The 23151-nt window shown below is 40.5% G+C and overlaps 1 protein-coding gene and 1 pseudogene across 3 annotated transcripts in view; both read right to left on the reverse strand.

Annotated features, from left to right (window-relative positions):
* The window catches only part of PLPP3 (phospholipid phosphatase 3), a 118977-nt gene that overhangs the window by 25826 nt on the left and 70000 nt on the right, over positions 1 to 23151 (reverse strand). Inside the window, exon 6 of one of the 3 annotated variants that reach the window (XM_016159911.2) lies at positions 17573 to 19527. The exons of 1 other annotated variant lie outside the window; for it this stretch is intronic. In XM_016159911.2, the coding sequence (XP_016015397.1) occupies positions 19402 to 19527 (126 nt within the window). In that variant the 3' untranslated portion in view covers positions 17573 to 19401. Of the gene's footprint in view, positions 1 to 17572; positions 19528 to 23151 lie in introns of those variants that run through there. One more of the 3 variants, XM_016159913.2, reaches the window with a different exon arrangement.
* On the reverse strand, positions 3786 to 3904 carry LOC118605651 (annotated as a pseudogene).

A 23151-nucleotide genomic window follows, 5' to 3' on the forward strand; every position in this document is an offset into this window, starting at 1 on the left:
ATCATGTGATGAAGGAAATTGGATTAGCAAAACTCATGAGCTCCCTTCCAGCTTGAAGTCCTCAAATTCTAATTGCTTCAAAGAATTTCATACCCAGAAAGGACTGTAGAAATTAGTGTTTCTCAAACTTCCAAAGTAGCTTCTCAAGTTTTCTTTTGTATAATGGTAGAAGTTTTAATTGCTCATAAGACTGCCCAGCTACAGAGATTTCTTGGTCTCTCTGTAAGGTAAACGCGGGACACGCCGAGAAGTTTTAGAAGCAAGCCTTTATTGGGAGAGCGCTCACAGGTGAGGTTCTCTGGTCCAGAGAGGAGAGGGGCCAGAGAAGTCTCGCCCTGGGATGGGAGGGTGTAATTTTTATAGGGTTATGTGGGGGTAGGGTATAGAATGGGGAATGTCAGTTGAGCATCCAGATTAGGGTGGTGGCGCCAGGGCTTTAGGGTGGGCCCTTGTCCAGATTCTGATGTCAAGCTGGGAAGCCTCCGGGCAGGCCCCCGCCCCTGACCTCATACTCCCTTGCAGGTAGAAGTAGCCATTTGACCAAATTATGGGTAGTAGAATGTGAAAATAAGTGATGTGTGCAACATTTTGCCTTTAAAAGGAAACAGTAGGCTCTTCCCTTTCCTCTTTTTCTCTTCCTGGTGGATGGAATACAGACTTGATGGCAGGAGCTGGGGTTGCCATCTTGGATTACAAAATGGAAGGCACATGTTGAAAACTACAGAGGAACATGATAGAAAGAGCTGGGGTCCTGATGCTTGTGGAGCCATCATTCTAGACCTGGACCACCTACCTGGATTTTATATGTGAAAGATAAATAAATTCCTATCTTGTTTATACCACTGTCTTCTAACAAATATAGACCTTTAAAAAAAATTTACAGATTTCCCAATTTGTGAAATAACACTGCATGAAAAGTGAAATGGGAAATATTTTAAATGTTTTTATGGTGATATCACAGTCATAAATACAAATTCAAATGGGGCTACTGAAATTTCATGTTTATAAAAGAAAATTGGGGGGAAGGAAGGGAAGAGAATCTAGATCATCTAGATTATGTTATATTGAATGGAGAGAACATTAGATAATCATTTCAGTGTAAACATAAAATTGTAAAAAATATCACAGAACTTTTCAATTACCCTCATCCCTACTCTGAGCCCAGGGAACAGAGGTGCCCAATTAGACATTAAAAAAATAAATAAATAAAAATAAAAATCTAATCCAGTCATTTCAAACTAAATTCCACTATGATTCTAGGGCTATTTAGTGGCAAAAATCCTGAGAGGATGAGGCAGGACAAGGTGGAGTTGAAATAAGCAGAACCCCTAACCTTTGCCTCAGCCACAGCACCACTGATTTATCTGGTTTATATACCAGGGTTCTATAGAAGAATTTAAAAAGCCCTGTTGTTCAAGTTTGAATAAGTCCAACTTCCTTGCTAATAGAGGAAGAAACTAGTCCAGAAAGGGGAAGTGACTTGCCCACAGCCACACAGTGAGAAAGTGGTCAAGTTTCCATTTCTAGGAGCTAGTCTCTCTTACCTGAATCACCTACTGATCAGGCCACACAACTTCAAACCTAAGGTCAACCTGACAAGGCTTCCTGGAGCCCCTTAGTCCACTCTTACTCCATAGTCAGAGCTTCCCTTTTGCTCATGATTTCAGATGACTCATGACTTTAGATGACTCTCTTGTCTTCATTGGTATTTCAATCAGAAGAGAAAAACCTTTGAACATAATAGGTACCAAAGCCGAAGGACGAGCTGGTGAATTCCTATGCAGGTCTCAGGAAGTCACAGGCCATCCAGCCTGCTCAGCCAACCCAGAGAAAAATGGTCAGGATGGGCAGAGCAAGGGCAAGTGTCACAGCCCCTGTATCATCGTGATCATGACCAAAGGTCCCTTCTTCCCAAAAGGTAGGATCAAGTAGTGCCTGGTGTCAGGAATAGGCCCCCAAATTCCCGGGCACTATGTCAGTCACTCAAGTGAAAATTAACAGTGATTATTCATAAGAATGATCCAGAAGTTCCAAGTTTTTCAAGGCATTTTGTACACATGATATCATTTTGGGGCTCACGCAATGCTAGAGAGAAGGTGGGACAGAAATCAATATTCCCTTATGATACTCTAACAGACACTAGAATGTAACTTCCTTGAGAACAGGGGATGATATCAGTTTTGCTCACAATTTTCCTTGTTTTTATAACACTAAACTTGGAATATGCCTACTAAATATTTGCTTAATGAGTGAATAATAAATGACCTCTGCCACTCTTCCCAATCACATCTCTCTTCAATTTCCCCAGTACACCACTGATTTTAGTCTCACTGAACCACGTGCAGGTCCACAGGTGAAGGAAGCTCTTTGCCAAGCTTGCAGGTTTTGTACACTCTTATTCCTCAGCCTGAAATAGACTCTTCCACTTTTGTCTTCCACTGGACCTGTACCTCTCAATTTTGACATTTAGGGCTGCTGTGCCCAGACATGCAGGTTGTTCACCCAGCAAGAGTGACCAGCCCAGGGGGGAACGAGGGGCACAGATGTCTGTGTGGGCTCTACTTGCCAGCTGTGAATCCTGGTATAGACCTGCATTTGCCTAGAAAAAGGAGTGCCTTTTTCAAATTCTCACCAAGATTCCAAAAGGGTTGACTTTAGTCCTGTGGCTATCATTTCCTTCAGAAGGCCTTTGTCCACACCTGAGTAATTTAGAATCATAATTTCTGTCCTTGTCTATTTCCCCCCTCAAAGCTGTGAGTTCTTCCATTGCACAGGATGTCTTGTCAGAAGTTGTCTTCCCCATTAAGACCGACTCAGGCCTACAATAAGACTTTAAGAAATGTTTATTGAATGAATGAATGATGACTGAGTCTTAGAGAGGTGAATTGCTTTTTTCAGGGTCATACAGCCAATAATTGGCAGGACTGGCTTGAACCCCCCAGTCCAGATCTTCCTTCCAAATATTCCTTCTGGAAGCCAAGCCCTCAGGGACACCTAGTTAGCGGTGAAGACAAGCCAGATGAACTTAATTAATTTTGAGCACTCTCATGCATCTTATTCACTCGGTCAGTGAGGGTTACTGGCAAACAGAAATATTTGGGGAGACTCATTTTTCCACCCCCAATTCATAATTCTGTCTACTCGTCACTCTTCACCCAGATTTAAGAGGTGCTAAGTAAGCTCAAGCAGGCCTCAGGCCTCCAGTGCCGCTGTCCTGACCGGGCTGTGCCCCTTTGATTCGTATTCTGCAAACCTAAACCAAAGCTGCTTTACCAAGTGGCTTCTCTAAAGGTCCCAGAGCTAAAAGCATCTCACATTTTGGTCTTTTGGAATAATGTGATCCAGAGCCCCTGAGGACATGCCGCATAGGAGAAAGTGAGGAGGAATGCAGAAAATCACCATGTTGGCAGCCAGGAGACTCAGGTCCCTGTCCAGTTTGGGCAAGTCATTCCTCATTGGAAAAGTGAGATTTGACAATGCTACAGGACCAAGGCTAGAGCTACTTTGCCTGCGGAGACCAACATTCCCAAGGCAAAGCTGTCTGAAAGGTTTGAAAGACTATCAACAAAAGGAGGGCTGTGATTGTTTCTCAGGTGCTCTTAGGTAGATTATGTCTCCCAAGGTGGGGGCTGTGCTCCACCAAGAGAATCCAGATATCATCTTCGGTTCTGGCTCTACCACTTTATTTTTTATTATTTTTTTAGGCAAGGCAACCCTTGGTTTACCTCACAGATTACAAGGACCTTGTCAGCTTACAATCCTTTATTTTTTTTTTTAATTTTTTACACCTACAGCACTTGGTCTTCCCAGGTGGTCTCCCATCCAAGTATTAACCAGGCCCAACCCTGTTTAGCTTCCGAGATCAGATGGGATCGGGCTTGTTTAGGATGGCATGGCTATAGACCTGGCTCTACCACTTTATAACTCTGTGACCTTGGGCAAGTCACTGAACATCTCTGAGTCTGTTTCCCCATTTAATAAGGGGGTTAAAACTTTCTACATTGTAAGGGTTTCACTGGCTACACCCTTCTTTCCTTACTTATCATTACTGGAGCAGGCTAAGAAAGGACAAGGGCTCTAGGCACCCACTTGCCATGTGATCTTGGACAAATTATGTCTCTCAAGCTCAATTTCTTCCCTTGTAAAACACTCTCTATCTCATGGAGTTGTCACAGTAAGTAAAAGAAACAAAAGTATATAAAGTACTTGTTTAGTAAATGTCCAACGAATGTGAACTACACTGACATTATGTATGACTACTAAGATAGACCAGAGATTACATACAGGGTAGAACACCTGGGTTCCGGGGCCAGTTTTGTCTCTCTTGTTTTGTAACCTGAAATAATTACTTACCCTCTCTGGTCCTCCATTTATTTCCTCAGTAAAATAAAGGCATGGGGGCTCCCTGCAGGCCTTCCAGTTCTTACATTCTGTGGGTACCAGAATCTCTGCCCCTTGGGACCTTCTGCTCCCTGGGCCTGAATTATCCACCTCTGCCTGTGGAACTCCCTGCTTATCCTGTATGGCCAGGTTAAATGTAACTTCCTGTAGGGATACCTCCATGAATAGCACAGAAAGAAGCAAACAAAAATAAATGGGCATTTCCCCTTGCCTTTAGAATACAGCCCTGACTACTTTACTTGTCATTAAGTTTCTCTTTCTCTTCTCACCTAGCAGACTGGGTATCCCTGCAGGGCATGGCTGGGGTGGTGTAAATGAAACTCCTGGGCCTTAGAAGGCTGCTAGGGGCCAAACCAAATCACGTCTCTACTAGCTAGATGATGTAGGGTTAAGTCGCTTCGGCTCTGTAAACTTCAATTGCCTTACCTACATTAATAATGATGACGATGATAAATAAAAATAATAAAGACATATCTACGGCATAGGGTTGCAGAAACAGCCAACTGCTGGGACGTGAGAATTAGAGGCAGTCACTCAAAAGGACTGAAGTTGCCTTTCTCGCCGGAAACTTTCCCAGGGTGTGGCACAAAGGAAGCACGAAATAAAAGTGTTGGTGGACCGCACGCTGTGCACTGAGCTGCTTGGAAATTCAAATCTTCCAGCCGCCATGCCTCCCCCACGACAAACTACTGTCGCAAAGGGTTAATGTTCAACCACTCCTCTGATCCCGCTCCTTTCAAAACTCAGACTGGCTAGAAGCCCTAGGCTGCTCCCATTGGGCCCGTGCCTGTCCCGCCCTCCCATGCCGGTAGGTCTTTGTTGGGGTGGGGGTGGGTGTAGCCAAACAAAACCCAACAGCTCTCCCGGACAAACGGACTGCTACCAAAGTACTTGGTTCTGAAACATCCGGGCTGAGAACGAAAATATGGGAATTAGGTCTAGGTCGGCCCGCAGAACTCAGAAACCCACCGCCCTCCTTTGCAGCCGACTCCCCGGGACCGCCACCGTACAGCCACGGGACACCTGAGCGGGGACGGAGGGGGTCTGGAGGAGGTCCCGCCGGGAGGAAGGGCTGAGGCGGAGTCACCTCGGGGTTCCCTTGGCCGGGCCCCCGGGAGTCAGGCCCCGCCCATGCACGCGGGGCTTCCAATCCGCGCTTCCTTCTCTCCCCTGCCACCCGAATGGACAGCCCGGAGCAGCAGAGGCGGGAGAAAGCCCCGGACCAAAACAAATGCTACCTTAATGTCTCCGGAAACCGACTAAAGCGGGCCACGCGGACAGCAGAGTACCACTGAAAGAAACACCAACTAATATCCTCCGAAAAGTAAGAAGACAATCCACCCGTGAAAACGACGGCAGAGGCTGTTAGGGAAAAGTAGAATTGGAGAGTCAGAAAGTGCTCTTGGAAAAAAAAAAAAATAGATATGACAGCAGAAATTTTAAAAGAAAAAATCAATATTCCAAACGCAGCAATTTCTCAACCCATGGGGATTTAATAATCCATCGATCCCATCCCCCATTCCCATGGTGTCCCTTCTTTCCTTTCGCAGCTTCAAGTCCAGGCTCTATCAAGTTAATTACGCTGTCTCAACTCCCTTCCCACTCTCGCCGGCCCACCCGTGTACGCCCCTGTCAATCCCCAAGCTGGTTAAATCCAGCTCTCTTTTTTTGCCCTCACCTGCGCCTGCCCAGAGAAGCACACCATCTTGCTAGTCTCAATAAATTCCTGACACTAATCCCTGTACCTACTACATTTCCCTAGCAGGTTCTCTCCCACTCCTCTAAACGTCTATTTTACATGTTCTCTCTTGTCACCCTCAGCACTTCCTCCTCATTCTTATAGCTGCGGGTCTTGCTTGGATTTTATTGAGGAAATAGACGCAATCAGACCAGAACTTCCTCGTGCCCTGGATCACAGCAGCTATATCCGCTTTGCCCTAGGCCCATTCTCTCTGCCCACCCTCTTGAGAATTGCAGAGTCCCTCTGTCTTATCCTGCACAGGCCTCATATTAAGTAGTACTCTATGGCTACGCCCTTCAGCTCTTCACCACCGCAGCAACCCTACCTTCTCGCCTGCACTATCACCTTTCCCCTCTGGTCTAAATCACTGTCCTCAGCACACAATCTGTGTTTTCTCCCGTTGTTAAAACAAGAGCAAACCAAAACCAAACCCAAACCAAAATTTTTTTTTGGTTCCATATCTTCCTCTAGCAACCTATAGTACAACTCATCAAGAACGGTCTGTGCCAGTGTTTTTCAGGCTTGTTTGGTTCACCTAACCCCAAAAGAATCTTGAAAAACTATGTACTCTAACACACATTTTAATGCTGACATCTAAAATTGTTCCTTTTAAATTTAAAGAGTTGCAAAGAAGATAATTTATGGCAATTTGTAAGTATTGAAATTTTGAAATAAAGGAACTGTCACTCTTTTAAATATATCTCGTTGATTTTAAATACAGCATTCTGATGCTTACATTTACTTAAAAAATATGAAAGACCTCTTCTAAACAATCAGAAATTTTACATAGTTCTTTTTATTTCTTGAACTCATTTTCATTTCATTTACCTCCCCCCAGAATATTAACCTAATGTAGGTTATATGATTTTAAGTTTTTATTGATGATTGTATATTGCTAACAAAAATATATGCATAAATAGAATGTAAAACATTCGTTTGCTGTAATCATATAATTCTCAGAATTACAAATTCTGTCTGAACTATTATTATAATTAGCCATAATACACAATTGATCAAAATAATAAATATATTATGGATTTTCAAAAATAATTTTTAAACATATAAAGTAAAACTTTATAAGGATCTCACCTTATCATGAGATATATGAGGATTTTCTTTAATTCATATATTCATTGGTATATAATATTTGTTGCTAGAGTGACATAGGGTTAAGCATCAATTCTATTTCTACTTTTCATATTTATAGATGTGAACACTGAGAGACCTTATTCTCAAAAAATAAGTAAATGGGGAAAGTTTTGTTATAGAAATGTGACTCATTCTTTAAACTTCTAAATTATATTTCGAAAACTATGTAGTGAATTATCATCAAACAATGTTTTAAAAAAATATGTTACCTGATAACTAATAAATCAGGAGCTCATCAGAGGGCCAGCTAACTGTGAAGTGCCTCTCAGACATTCAAGCAGGGATGTCAAGGGACTGCATCTTCTGTCTCCTATGGCACTCCAGGGAAGGATCAGGATGTTAGAGGTGGCTGCGGAGGCTGACTCTGACCCTGACCCTGACCCTGACCACCAGTGGAATGGGAAGAGTGCTGCACTGTAGTCAAAAGACTTGGGTTCTAATTACAGAAATAGCCCTGCTGGCAATGTGACCTTGTACAGTTATAAAACTTCACTGAGCTCAGTGTCTGCTTCTTTCATGCTGGTCCACAGAATGTGAAGGCAGAGGAACTCTGACTCAGAAATCAGACTTTTTGAGTTCTTAGGAGATCAAAATAATACAGACCCAAGTGCAGTTGAATTACCAGTCATACAATTGGAATTTCATGATTTTATGTAACTTTGAAATGTAGTAAAATACACATAACATTAAGTTTACCATTTTAACCATTTTTAAGTGTACAATTCATTAAGTGTTAAGTATATTCACATTGTTGTGCAACCAATTGCCAGAACTTTGTCATTTTGCAAAACTGAAACTATACCCATTAAATAATAAGTTTGCATTCTCTCCTCTCCACAGCCCCTGGCAATCACTGTTCTACTTTCTGTTCCTGTTACTTTGACTACTCTAGATTCCTCATATAAGTGAAATTATACAGTACGTGCCTTTTTGTGGTTAGCACATTTCATTTAGCATAATGTCCTCAAGGTTCATCCATGTTGTAGCATGTTTCAGAATTTCCTTTGTGTTAAGGCTGAGTAATATTCCGTTGGAGGTATATACCAACTCTGAATTTTATTTCACAATCAGATGAAATTTTCGTTAATTCAAAAACTGTTTATTGAGCACCTACTATGGGTGTGTGTGTGTGTGTGTGTGTGTGTGTGTAATATACAATGTGTGCCAAACAGATTTAGAGTTCACAGTCAAGTATAGATTTAAAGTGGACCCACTCTCCTGTCCCATCGTTTCATCTATCAATCAAGCCTCTAGGTCAGAATATCAAGTTGGCATCACAATCCCAATATTTCACTTTGGAGACTGAAACTACCTAGTTCCATCCTCCATGCATAGAGCATATCTCCAGATCCTTCCTCACACCCATCCAAACCTCTGCCCCACCTTTATTCACTCACTTATAATAGCTGCATAGGTGTCTGCATCTCTTGTGAGATTATAAACCTGTCTGCAAATAAAAAGCAAATAAGATTTAGTTCCATATCCTCAGGACTTTAACAAGATGCTTGGAACATAGAAATGTTCAATAATTGTTTTAATATTTACTCCTCAAACTGGACAATTTTTTATTTATTTGTTCAAAACTGTTCAAAAAATTCAAAATTCTAATTAAAAAATTATTGCTTGCCTACTATGTGCCGGGCTTTGTTCTAAGAAATAGGACTATTAAAAAGAACAAGGCAAGCTTGATCAGTACTCTCAGGACACATTCTTGTCAGGATGTGGGAAAATCAAAAATTAGTAAAATACCAGACAGTGATTAGAATAGGGTACCAGAGTAGCAAGGGTCAGGGTTTATAGTAATTTTTACTGGAGAGTTGGGGAAGTCCTCTCTGCAGAAGTGTTAGTTGAGTAGCCATCTGAAAGACAAGAAGGATCCAGGCAAGGGGAAGATCACAAAGAAGGTCCTTCAAGGAGAGGATCAGAGAATGCAAAGGGCCTGAAGCAGGAAGTTACACTGATGCAGGTTAAAGTCAGACTATGCCTATTATAGAGCTAAGAAGACCAAATCTAAGAGAAAATCAGTGATTTGTCCACCTCTTATTGAAGTGGTTGCTAGATTGGGAGTTGACTACAGTCAAAAAGTAATCATATTTAAAGGGTTTGCAGGCATTTATCAAAGCAGTTTAATCCTCTAAGCTATAGAAAAGAAATAGCCTGCCTGAACCTGATTCAAAATAAGTCCACTCTTATTCTACACTCCCCCATTGGACCATTTATCTCATCCATTTCTTGTGACTTCACCATGTCCAGGTGGTTGACTCCTTAAAGTCTATCTTGAGCCCAGTTGTCTATTCTATGCTAGAGATTCTAGCCCACAACTGGAATGCAAGCTGTACTTCGTTTTGTACACAGCTATTATGTCCAAACCCAAAGCATTGTCTGGCACATAGTAAATACTGAGTAAATATTGAATAAATGAATGAATGAATGAATCTCAGACCTCTTTATTCAACTATTTACTGGATATATTTACCAAAACATTCCACAAACACCTGAAGTTCAATACATCCAAAACAGAACTCCTCATTTCTACTGCACTCTCCTCCAAATTTCCTTTCTCTGTTTTCTCTCTCTCTTTCTGAGATCAGTACAAACAGGTCAGAAACTTGGACATTATGTTCGATTTCTTTTCTCTGTTTTCACCCATTTCTAAAAGGCCATGAAGTCTTCCCAGTTCTAACTCTATATTTCTAGAATTTATCTCTGCATATACGTTCCTTTCAGGTATGCATTGGCTAAAAAATCTTTTCACTTTTCTCCTAGATTATTATAATAAATCAATTGTCTCATTTCTTTCTGTCTGGTCTACATAAACTTCTCTTCTGTGCAATGCTTCTATTCTGTGCAATGCCTATAATTTTAAAATATTTTAAAATTGCAAAATCTATATATTCATTCTAAAGATATGGAAAGTACAGAGAAACTTCAAAAAGAGAACAGAAATCACTAATAATCCCTCTATGTAGGGATAATTATAGTGTTTTGTTTGTTTTGGTACGATTCCTTCTAATAGTTTTGTTGTGCATTTATTTATTTGTTTGTTTTAACCCAAAATCGGAATCTATACTTAAGCTTTGAATTCCTCTTTTTGGGTTGACATTTTATTATGAATGCCTTCCTTTACTTTAAATATTGTTGAATACATTTGAATGCTTTCAAATATTACATCGGTTGGATATATCATAATTTAATTAATCATTTTCAGATTATCATTTCAAATGTTTCCAAATTTATTATTATAAAACAGTCTCAATTGTACATTCTGTACCTAATTTTTTGTCTTTATTTCTGATAATTTTTTCATGATAAATTCCTAGAAGTAAAATTATTAGATCAAATTATATGAACATGCTTAAGGCTCTTGATACTTTTGTCAAGTTGCCTCAGAGTAACTTTTAAAGAATGCACTTCTTATCATGTTATTCTAAGCTCATTAAATATGTCAGGCATTTGGACATGGTTGTGTTCTTTGCCTAGGAAACCATGATACCTTTTCTTTATCTAGCCAACTGCTATTTGTTGCTTCAAAATTTAATACTAAGCATCATATATGAGATATAATAAAATATTTGCTATTTAAATGCTTGCAGTGAGTCAGACTCCATGTTATTTCATTTAATCATCATAACCATTGTGCATAGGTACACTATTTTCAATGTCTAACTGAAGAAATAGAGGCTCAGTGAGTGACTTATGCAGTTAAGTGGCAGAGTAAAGATTTAAACCCAGTCTATCTGACTCTAAGCCCATGTTCTTTATCAGTGTATGCATGTTCACTAATCTTTCATTTAGAGTGTTCTTCTCTGGGTTTCCTTAGTATCCTGGGCTTACTTCTGTTTTTCTGTTTGTACATATACCAATCTCCCTTGTTAGACTGTAAATTTCTTGAGATCAGGAACTCTGTCTAATTCACGGTGTAGGAGCCCAGTGAATATTCATTGAATGAATGAGGATTGAATAAACAAACACCATTTGTATTCTTATAACTCTGACCTCGGTCTTCCTTAATTTCCTTTGCTGTCACTGATGATGACTTTATGAGCTTGTCACCTTGGGGGATCATCACTTATTTCCTCTGAAGTCTTGATTCATGCTGGGGTCCTCCAACTGAGCAGTGGTGACATCATAGTCATGGAACTCCTCTGCCAATAAAGGTAGACCCCCAGATAGCAGCACATGACTCAAGCAGAGAGAGAAAGATGTTGAGAGGCAGCACTGGTATAAAGTTTCTGTGTGCCTACACATGCCAGAGTAATGAGAGAAAAGAAAACACAGGAAGAGAAGGCAGAGGCCTAATGGGAAAGAGGCCTCTGGATGAGGCAGGCACTGGCCTCAATGGATTATAAAGAAAATGAAAAGTGAAAACTTGACACATAAGCTTAAATTGGAATTAAAGAGATAAGGTCCAGGGGAACCATTGTCCACCAAGGATGTCCCATTAATGTCAAAACTCATTCCACCTGCTCCTCCCCATACCTTGAACCCAGGAGCAGTATGCTTTTTACTTAGGTACAATGGATCCCCTGCTTCATCCCCAGCCCCATAACAGGCACCTTTCATAGGGAGAGTTTCCGAGAGCTGCTTAGACCACATATGCCACAGTTTGGTCACCAAAGTGGCAATTATCCTTTATTTCTCCTCTCCACTGTCACCACAAACATCACAGCATCTCCACAAATGCCTCCTAAGGGTTTGTGTCGCCCACTTAGAAGCAGCAGCGTGAATGTGCACAAACACGCATATACTTGGACATAGACAAACTTGTATGTATGTCCAGATATACACAATCATGTATTTGCAAGTACATATACATATTTGCACATATAATTATACACACACACATACACTTTTATATTTATAAATTAAAGGACACAATTTCTAGACATCTATTCAATCAAAAAACATTTATTGAGTACATACTCTGTGCTGGCCACTGTGTTTAATCTTAAGGCAGAAATGAAGGTTAAGATATCGTCATTGCCCTCAAGGAGTTTACAGTCAATGGCTGAGATAGATAGATATCTGGTTAATCCAAGAGCAAAAAGACAGTGAAACGCCAAAAATGTCATCCAGCCCAACCTCTGGGGTCAGAGTTTTCCTAGTAAAGGAGGAGGCAGATTGGATCCTTGAAGATGACTAGAAAGAAGTAGCTACATATGTTAAAATGAACTGGTATGAGTTTAAGAGAATTGGAAACTTCAGCATGGCTAGATTTTAGGGAATAAGAAGAAAAGTAGATGCATCAAAATAAATAGGAGTAGAGAGATAGGCGAGTCCCAGATCATGAAAGGAATCCCACACTGAAATTCCAAATCTAGTAACATGGCCTACTTAACTAATGTAGAATTACCTCTCCCAGAAAACTCACATCCTAATACAGGATAAAATATAGCAGCTCCCTCCATTGCATACAGTGTAACAGTTCTCTTTCCTCATTAATACATAGACCAGATCGAAAGAAGTTCCATATATCAGAAATGAAAGGAGAGTATAAAACCAAGGTAATACCTTCAGGCTAAAGTTGAAATTGAAGAGGTATATCAAAGGCAAATCACACAGTCCTATATATCTATCTAAGAAGTCTGAATTATTTTCTGAAATCTTTCTTTAAAGAGTTTAAAAAGAGAATGCCATGATTAGATTTGCCTTATCCAGGGCCCATAAAGTGCCTGAAACTCTTTCTCAGTAGAAGCAAATGTATAACTGCTTTTTAGAGACCAAGGCGCATGGGACCCCCACAGAAAAATACCATACCTGCTGCTAATAAGCTCACAATAATAAATTAAGAGCCACTCAAGTTCAACCTACTTAGTATCCAAAATGAAAATTAAAACCCAAAGAGATTTTACTTATACATATTTGCAAGATTATTAAAATTTAAAGCTCTGACCATACCAATTGTTAAGAATGGAAATTAATTTGAAATCTCGTGTGATAAGTAATAGTATAAATTTGATACAACACCTTCTGAGAACACTTTAGCTATGTCTATATTCTGCTCAATAGCAATTTCATTTTTATGTATATTGGAACTGAAACTCTCACTTATCTGGACAAGGAAAAAGATGTAAGAGTGTCCATTGTTGCATCGCTGGTAATAGTGAAAAACTAGAAACAACTTTAATGTCCATCAGTTTTAGAATGGGTTAATAAGGTATGGATTACCCATACAGTGATGTACAGGGTGGTTAAAATGAACATTGCAGATCTATGTGTCATCATGTATAAATTGAAAAAAACAATGCTGAATGGTGAGAGCAGATTATAAAAATGTATATTACTTTGATAATATTTACATATATACATATTTTAAATTCATAAGACAATTCTATATATAGCTTGTAGATGCATTCATATGTTGGGTCAAGTAAGAAAACCTGATTTGAAAGCATACACACCAACGTTCAGGATAACGGTTACATGGGGGAGGGACTGTGTGGAATGGAGAGACTGGACTTACACTGTATCTTAACAACGTTTGATCTGTAACAAACAGGGCAAAATGCTAATCTGTTATGTCTGAGGGATAGGAACACGGTTCTCATGTTATTCTATTATATTTTTTAAATAAATTGAAATTAAAAATAAAAGTAAATACCATGTAAAGGATTTTATTCCCTAAGCAGATGAGTCACATGATTAGAATTGTGCTTTGGAAGCTCCCTTTGTTCTTATGTGAAGGAATTCTTATAAGAAGATAGAAAAAGGCAGGGATACCTGGTAAAGAGGCCATTGCAGTAGACTAAGAAAAAATGAATGAAACCTGGCATAAGTTAGTTGCCAGGGAGTAAAGAGAAGGGATGGGTTTGAAAGCTATTTAGGAGATAAACTTGCCAATATACTGTCTTCTTCTTCTAACCTGGTATTTAATTAATTTTTTTTTTATAAATGCCTCTCTTTTCTGCTTTTCGATTGAAATGTGACATAGCAATAGACAAGTACATAAATCATAAGTACACTGTTTCATAAATTTTAACAAAATGACCACCACTCACTCAATCAAGTCCTCTCCCCTTCAACATGTGACTCCCATCACCAAAGATGAGTTTTCCTGTTTTGAACTTCGTAAAAATGAATTCATACAATATGTGTTCTTTTGTGCTTGGTTTTATTCACTCGATACTCTTTCTGTGAAATTCACTCATAGTGTTTTGCATAGCAGACATTTGTTCACATTCATTGCTATTCCTCATGTGACTGACTATTTAATTCTGCTATTTAGTTATCCACTCAGTTGTTGATGGGAATTTGGGTTGTTTTCAGTTTGGGGTAGTTCTGCCATGTGCATTCTTGTACATACTTTTTGGTGAGATACATACATACATCCTTCTGTTGGTTGTATATTTAGAAATTGTAAAATTTCTATATTTGTAGAATTTATATATTTAGAATATGTAGAATTTCTGGGGAATAGGATATATGTATTATTGGCTTTAATAGATACCGTCAAAATTCTCCAAAATGGTTGTACCAATTTACATCCTTACCAGCAGTAAATGAGAGTTCCAGTTATTTCACATCTTCACCAACATTTTGTATTATTGGATTTATTGTTTGTTTTTTTTTTTAAGTTAGACAAGAATGTCAATAAAAGTATGTAATGATATCTCATTGTGACATATTATTTGAATTTTCCCATGACTGATAAAGTCGTGCATGCTTTATCTTTCATTTCTATATCCTCTATTATGAAATTTTAAAAAACGGGTTCTCTTTTTCTTATTTATTACTATTGACAAAACTGTTTCAGCATTTTTAAAAGTTACCAAAGCCTGACTGACACTTAACATTCATCTCTCGTATCTGGGGCCACCCACTCCATGTCTTTTTAAAAGGAGCAGAGAATACTACTATGATTGTCTATACTCTTGTTTTCGAAAATTGCGAAGGGCTGTTAAATAATTTCCTCATTGTAAGGATTCATGCAGAAGGTGGAATTTTTTTCCAGAGTTCGATGTTCTAGAAGTTTACACCAGGAGGGGAGAGGGGTCACGTGAAAGTCTTTCTGATTTGTTCCATTTTTGCACCCATACGTTTTATATGGGTCTTTTCTCCCCTTATCACACTATCATAAATAATTTATTTACTCATTGGTCTCTTCTAAACCTACATTTGGCAGGGCTTTTTCTATTCATTTTGCTGGTGCAGAGGAGTGATATAAACAGGCTTTGGCCCTAGGTAGATTTCAGGGAAACCAACCACAAATAGGACAGGTCTTACTGCCAAAATCTCTCATCGTTCTCTATAGCCTTTCTTCATCACACTCATCTTAGTTCTTAAGTACATATTTGTGTGATTGAGTTTTTGCATTCTTCTCTAGCCTATAAGCCTCTTGAAGCTGAGATCTCATCCTTTTTAGCCATTATCCTAGCTCATGTGTTTACCAGTGCCTGGTACACAGGAGATAATTAATATTACCAACTGAAATGGTTTGGATCTGAATCCCAGAGCTGCGCCATTGTATGGCATGCCTCTGCCTTTCCTTAAATCCCCATGAAAAGGGATGCGTCTTCTTGAGACTAGTTTAGTCTGTCAAATACTATTGGAAAAGTGTAAGAAAAAGTCTGGGGTACTAGATGACTTGGGGTTTGGTCTCACCAGTTCCTCTATTAACTCGAAGTGTGTCTCTCTGCCCCTGCCAGCAAGTTATTTTGCCTATCTTGGACTTTGGACTCTGACCTTAAGGGACTCTCTACCTGCATCCTGGAGCCCAAAGTTACATTCCTCTTTCAGCAAAAGGCTAAGAAAGTGCCGCACTAGTACAGTGGCCTGAAGGGGGCTTGTCTAGCAGCAAAAAGCAGGCTGACCTTGCTGGTAGGAAAGGAAGCCATGAGATGCATGAGTGTATTCCCAGGCCCTGAAACCAAAAGGAGTTTGCTGGCTTGACTTTGAAATTGCCTGGGACTGATGACTCCTCTGTCTTCCATTTTCCCTTTTGAACAAGAATGTCTGTGAGTGTTAGTCTATAACTATCCTATCACTGAATTTTAGGAGCAGATAACTTGTTTCTTGAGTTTCGTGGGTTTACATGTGGAGAGCAAATATGGATTAAACCCAGAACCTCATCCTCACCTGATTTGGATAATGTAGTTCGAATAATGAGATTTGAGACTTTTTGAGTTGATGTTGTAACATGTTGAGATTTGGGGGGATGTTGGGATCGAGTGAATGTATTTTTCATGTGGGATGGGTGTGAACCTTTGGGGGCCAGAGGGTGAACTGGCAAAATAATGGCTCCCCTCAAAGATGTCTGTGTCTGAATCCTTGGTATCTGTTAATACGTTATGTGACATGGCAAAGGAGAATTAAGGTGGCAGATGTAACTCAGGCTGCTAATTAGTTGACCTTTACATGGGTAGATCATCTTGGATTATACAAGCGGTCCCAGTATAATCACCAAGCTTGAAATGTGTAAGGAGCGGCAGAAGAGGAGAGCCAAGAGACGGCAGAGTGAGGACGGGTCTAGTGTTGCTTGGCTTTAAAGATAGAAGAAGAGGGCCAGAAGCCAAGGAACGCAGGTGGCCTGTAGAAGCTGGACAAGGCCAGGAAACAGCTTCTCCCCTAGAGCCTCCAGAACTGTAAGATAATAAATTTGTATTGTTTTAAACCACCAAGTTCGTGGCAATTTGTTTCAGCAGCAAAAGGAAATGAATGCAAGTCCTGGCAGGCAGTTTACTCTTCTAGGATCTCAGACAAGCTGTTTGATCTTTACATTCCTTAGTAGTCCTTATTTCTCAAAATAATAACTGCTATAAGGATCAAAAGTGACATGTAGGCAGAAGTGCCAGCCATACTGGTAGCTCGATAAATGTGCATTTCCAGCTTCCCCTCTTTTTCTCCATTGAGGAAACAAAGGGAAGGAAATCAGGGCCAAACGTCCCTGTCAGCTGCACCCCCTCCAACCCCCTGACATCCTTTGATACTGGCTGTGTGAAGGACGCCCTCAGTGAGCTCCCCAAGCACACCTTATCTAGAGTTCTGCTTGGGATTTGCCTTTGTGGGGCCCTGTAGCCATTCCCTCCCTGGTAAAACCCCCTTAAGAATCTTTTTAGAAGAGCCTGAGATGAGAGCAGAACCACAGCCTCACTTGACAAACAGGCTTTCAGAGATGAAAGAGCAGCTTAGACATCTGTATTCACAGGATGGCCACCATGTTTCAGGAAGTAGTGCCCTGAGGTGAGGCAAGCCCATTCAGAGAAGGGCCTGCTAGTCCACCTCCTCTTACCCACATACCCAAGACAGATACCCCTCAAACATTCCAGGCTTCCGCCTCCTTAATTAGTTGTGTTATGAGCTTTTATTTAAAAAGCACATCTAATACAAGTATAGTTTCGCAGATACAAGTTTTCACTTTGTATTCTACAAAAGTCTTTGAATATTATTCTCTTTACAAAATGGAACCTTACAAAAATACTGACAATTTAATGTTTTTATACAGTTTTCCCTAGTTGTTGTTATTTCTTTTATTGTAAAACAATGTCTACCACAGAACTACGATATTTTAGTTGATATTAAAAAAAATTAACTCAATGCTTTTTTAAGCAGCTAATGTAAATAACACAGGTCGAGACACAGTTTATAATCATAGTGGATATAGCTAAAATTGTTTCAGAAATAATATTTTACATAGTTAACTTTTAATGTTTTATACATTATTTATATAATATTTATATATAAAAATCATAGCTTGCTATAAGTTGAAATGAAAGGACGGCTTCTGTGGTAAGGATGTGCTTGTGGTTGACCCATGTGGTTACGTTTAGCCCTTTGAAAGGTTTGCATCCGAGATCTGAAAGCATCTGTTCCTTCCTCCTTTCTTCAAAGGTTCAGTAGAAGGGGTCCCTGTCTACTGCCTAGAGTGGGACCCTTGTGTGGGAGGACACATATGGATAGAGGATGAAGAAAACTCTCTACGGAGATTTAACCCATGTGTTCTGCCCAGCAGAACCTACCAAGAACTGTCCTAGAGATCAACCCCAAGACAATAGTGCTTTACACAGCTTAGCAAAAGTGACCCCCACAGAGACCCTCATCAGCTCCATGATCTAGAAGGGTAGCCTCTCAGGCATGAGATCATCTACTACTCTGGCTCATTCTGACTTCGAGTAACCAAAAGTTTGGTTCATTTTTCATTTTTGCCCCTTTACTCCCCTAATTCTTGTATGGAAGGCTGCTTTCCATCAGCCAGTGGCAGACCATGCTGTGGCTCGTCTCTAGACCCTCACAGGAAATCCTGGTGGGTACAGAGCAAGGATTTCAAGGGAGAAAGCAGTAACTGAAGCTAACCGTTACTAAGTGTGCAAGTGCCCAGATGATTGATGTACACAACATCAGCATCCTGCAACTGACGTTTTGGCATCACAGGATGATGCGTCAAAAGAAGACAAATGAGGGCCTGTACCCTCTATCTCTTCTGAAATTGTGCTATTTGTGAAATTCACTCATCCACAAAGAGTCTCCTAATTGCTAACGTGGGGGACGGTGGTTGGCCTATGGGCTGGGAAGTGAGTGATAAGGCCTTAGGTCTAGGAATTTGGATTCAGGATCTGATCACTTGACTGAGCAAACTTGCTCTTTCCTTACGTTTAACACACACACACACACACACACACACACACGCACCAAAAACTTCCTGAACCAAAGTCACAGTAGGAGATAGAGTGGTGTGGACAGAGAGACACAAGAGGGGAGCCCCCCCAATGGCTATTTTCTTGATTCAGTGCTATTTCTGGCATCGTGTGCTATGATGTGAATTTGAGCTTTTCTTACAGGTCTGGGGTGCTTCAGTCACAAGGTGACTGGCTGACTCTACTCAAAACATTTTGGTGTCTGTTCCAGAACCAGCCCGTGTTCACTAGAACATGAACACTTAAACCAATTGCACGTCCAGGATTCCAGCAGTTGGTATTAGTTTGCTGTTGTTTCCATATAGGTGAACACTACCTATTCTGGAAGGCCACAAAATAAGACTTTTTTTTTTTTCCTTTTTAAAAATCAGTCAGGCAAAAAGTTTTTCCCTACATTCTACTGTCTGATGAGATTGGAGAGCAGCAAGAATTTGCTGTCAGCAGTCATTTTACAAAAACAGCTCAGGAGGCAGCTGGCGCCTACACCATGTTGTGGTGATTGTTCCTGTCAATAATGTCCACAGGTGAAAGGATTTCCTTCCTGATCGCAGGGGCAGGCAGGGAGAGTGTCACCTTGGTCTTGAAGAGGTCAGACACGAAGAACACCTAGAAGCACAAATCGGAGATCCAAATCAGTAATTGAAATCTGGGGTTTGGGGACAAGCAGAGGGAAGGTGATAAGAGCATGGATTTCAGGAAAAAGGGGGCCTCAAATCATAGATCTTAGAATAGGGAACCACCACAGAGGTCTTATAGTCCAGCTCTTATTGTACATACAGGGAAACGGAGGCCCAGAAAGGGTCCGTGACATGCCCCAGGTTGCACAGATATGGTAGAAATAGAACTCAGTTCTATGGACTCCCAGCCCAGTGCTCCATATCTGCAACCCCCACTTCTATATTTCTTAAGGCAAATGAACCACAGCGAAAGATATGTTCCTAAACAAAGGAAGCAAGTCATAATTAGTTAGTCATTAATCCACAATACTTTCCCTTTCCTCATGAAGAACTCTAGGGTGTGACCAAAAGAGATCAGCCACTACGAATTCCTATCAGCAGGAGCTGGAGTAAGGAAGCAGTTGTTACCACTTTTCCTGGAAGTCCAGTGATATCAACAATTTGATGAGGGTCAAGAAACCAGAGTCTCGTTCTGAGGGAGTCATCAACTAATCCGGAGGAAAGGTCAGTGAAAACTCTCCTATCACTCATCTCAAGTCCTTCCTCCCTCCAAGCATGCAACCTCGCCAAGTCTCTCTTGAATCTCTGAAAAACATTCACTGAACAGCCACTTGCAAGGAAGGGTATAAGGATGGCTCAGGCATAGTTCCTGTCTCAATTAGCTTCTGATGAAAGATTCAAGAACTTGATGAGTTAATGGAGTAAGAAAAATTTATGCTTTGTATTACATGTCAAAGTAAATACACAGACATCCATTTGAGCCAGTTAGCAACAGGCGTTTGTATTAAGTAACCATAAGCGACACCTATCAGTCTTGTAATTTAGTAAGAAACACATGGCTGGGGAATAAGACACTTTCAAAGTTACTATGTCTCACAGCTTTCTAGACCAAAAAGTCTTTGTCCTGCAGAGGGTAATTAATATGCTCTCTATTAATGATGGCACTGTGACTTCATTCTGGATACATTCTGGACAAGAAAATGAAGTTCTTAATAAGACTTCACCAATACTAAAGCTGTAGCAGCCACAGCCTGGCCACACTAAGGACCTGGATCATTTGTTGAACCAATTGCCACAATGTCCCTTCTCTAGTAATAGAACTATCAATAAACTGTCACAAAAATCACAGCAAGAACCTGGTGGTGCCGATTACCCTAGGAGAATTGGGTGTCTAAAAGACAAAATGAAATAGAGACTCAGTGGCCACCAAAAAACCCCTTGATACTTCTTGAATTGTTTACCCATCATATATAGATTACCTACTTAAGCATTTAATTTTTTTTTTTAGTTAAAAAATAAAAATAAAAAAGATAAGAAAAGAAGTCCAGGCTATTTCTGTGCTACTATAAGAAAGTGAAATATTAGCCAAGAAATGTAAGCTTTTAATACATTTACAATCTGACAGCTACTGAATGTAGTACTTTGCAAAGAAAAAAAATTAACCTTTGTGTCCCTGTCTTTTATAAGGAGGTATGAGCAGTGAGAACTGTGGCATAGAAAGATTTGTCTCCTAGCCAGAGCCGAACATGAGAACCAGGAAGGAAAAAACCTATACGCAGTCCTGTCAGGAGGTTCTAGGCTTCTCTGCTCAGAAACCTTTACGAGGGCTCAGAGAAGGGGTTATCATATGCCCCCAGTGTAAGTAAATACTACTGAACATGATTAAAATTAACTGTGAAGATAAATAAACTTTTCAACTCTTCTCTGACAGGTACAGAGCCAATATTCTCATCTTTACCTGGATTTTACCTTCCCCTCCCTCCTTCACTGTGTCCATAGGAAGTTTCTGATTAATCCCTCCATTGCTGGCTTTCAATTCCACTTCTTCCAGTCCAGTAGCTAGCTCCACCAAATAAGGGCTCTTACAGCTCTCATTTCTGAGAACTCTTTCTTCTAGCTTCCATCCTATCTGCTGAGGGCAGTTCTAGCAGGGGACAGTTTCCCTACCCTCAAACAAACAGACCCTTTTCAAGACCTTTACTCTCCAAGCTTATTTCTCAATTTTAATTTTCTGAGCGTGTATCCGCTACATACTAGGGTTTCCATTTCCTAACTGCAAAATAGGAAGAAGATTAAAAATTAAAGGCAATAATAAACTTGAGAAGACCTAAACTCACGTCTGGTACTTAGTTCAAGAAAAGGTGTTCCTTTCTGTAATGCTCCGGACACCGAAGTAATGACTGGATCTAGAGATAGCCATGCCCTCTCATGTGTCCAAAACGGCTAATCAGCGTTTCTTCCTAGATGGGAGCCTTCTTGAGGAAGGATCCCCGGACCTAAGTCACCCTTTATCACCCACAGCACTCAGCATTGAGCCTTGTGCATACCAGGGGCTCAGTAAATGTTTGTTGCTGAATTTCTAAACTCCTCTCTACTGGAAGCAAACACTCTGGCCCTTAGATCCTATCGGTATATACAACACCTACGGACTTCAGGGGAACCACATTCTCACACGTCACATGCACACAGCCAAGCGGCAAGATGAAAAGTTTAGCTGGGCCCAGCAGAATCCCCCGCCCCCCTCGAGCTGCATTTCACTTTCAGCATGGCTCGAGGTTACACAAACACTTTTTTGGGATCATAAAACACGATCCTGTCAAGACTGAAACAGGGCTCAGTCTTCCTAATGCTTGAACAGCAGAACACCAAAAGAACTAATAAGAGCGAAAACTTTTTGGCTTGGAACAGTTCCATTTCCTGCAGAAGATGGTCTCCACCCAGAAAGAAAACCAGGAAGCCCAGGCTGGGACAGGTCTATATTAATTAGTGAGCTATCTAGGTCTGTGGAACAAACTCACTGCTAGCCCAAGTCCCACTCTGCAGATCTTCTCTATTGTAGGAGAGAACACATTGGACAATAATATATGGTCTCTGCAAACATGAAATCTATACCCGAAGCACCAAGAAGAGTTCTTAGTTACACTACCCTGAGCATATACTTTCAATTCCATCTCTCCTCATTTGCATTTTATAAATTGCGTTTTTTGAAAAATGCAGTCAGTAAACACTTATTGAACATCTGCTCTGTGCCAAACCCTGAGATTATAAAAATAAATGTACATAAGACAGTGTCTTTTGCCCTCCAAGAGCTCACGGGGCAATGAGGGAGAGATCCCAGTAAACAGACCACTACAATGCAATGTTTTAAGGATTATGATAGGGGGAAGAAGCCAGGGTGTTAAGGAAACACAGATAATGTGACATCTAACCTAAGATGAAGGGGAGGGGAGAGGGCGTTAGAAGGCTTCCCCTAAAGGAGGTCCATTTGAGCTTAGCTTTGAAGGATGAGTAGGAGTTAGCAAGGTGGTAAATGTCAGGAATATTGTTCTAGGCAAAGGGAGCAGCGTGTCCAGGGGCCCAGCAGTGAGAGTACAGCACGTTCAGGTGCTGCAGGAAGCTCAGCATGGCTGGGGCCAAGTGGTCAGCAAGGCTGGAGAGAAAAGCCAAATCTTCAGAAGCCTCCTAGGACATGTTAAGGAATTCAGAGCTTATGCTCTTGGCCTTAGGAGCTGTTGTCAAGGCTGCAACAAGGGAGCAGCATGTGGGGAAGACT

Source organism: Rousettus aegyptiacus, unplaced genomic scaffold (genome assembly GCF_014176215.1).
Source record: "Rousettus aegyptiacus isolate mRouAeg1 unplaced genomic scaffold, mRouAeg1.p scaffold_m13_p_1, whole genome shotgun sequence".
Lineage (NCBI taxonomy): Eukaryota > Metazoa > Chordata > Mammalia > Chiroptera > Pteropodidae > Rousettus > Rousettus aegyptiacus.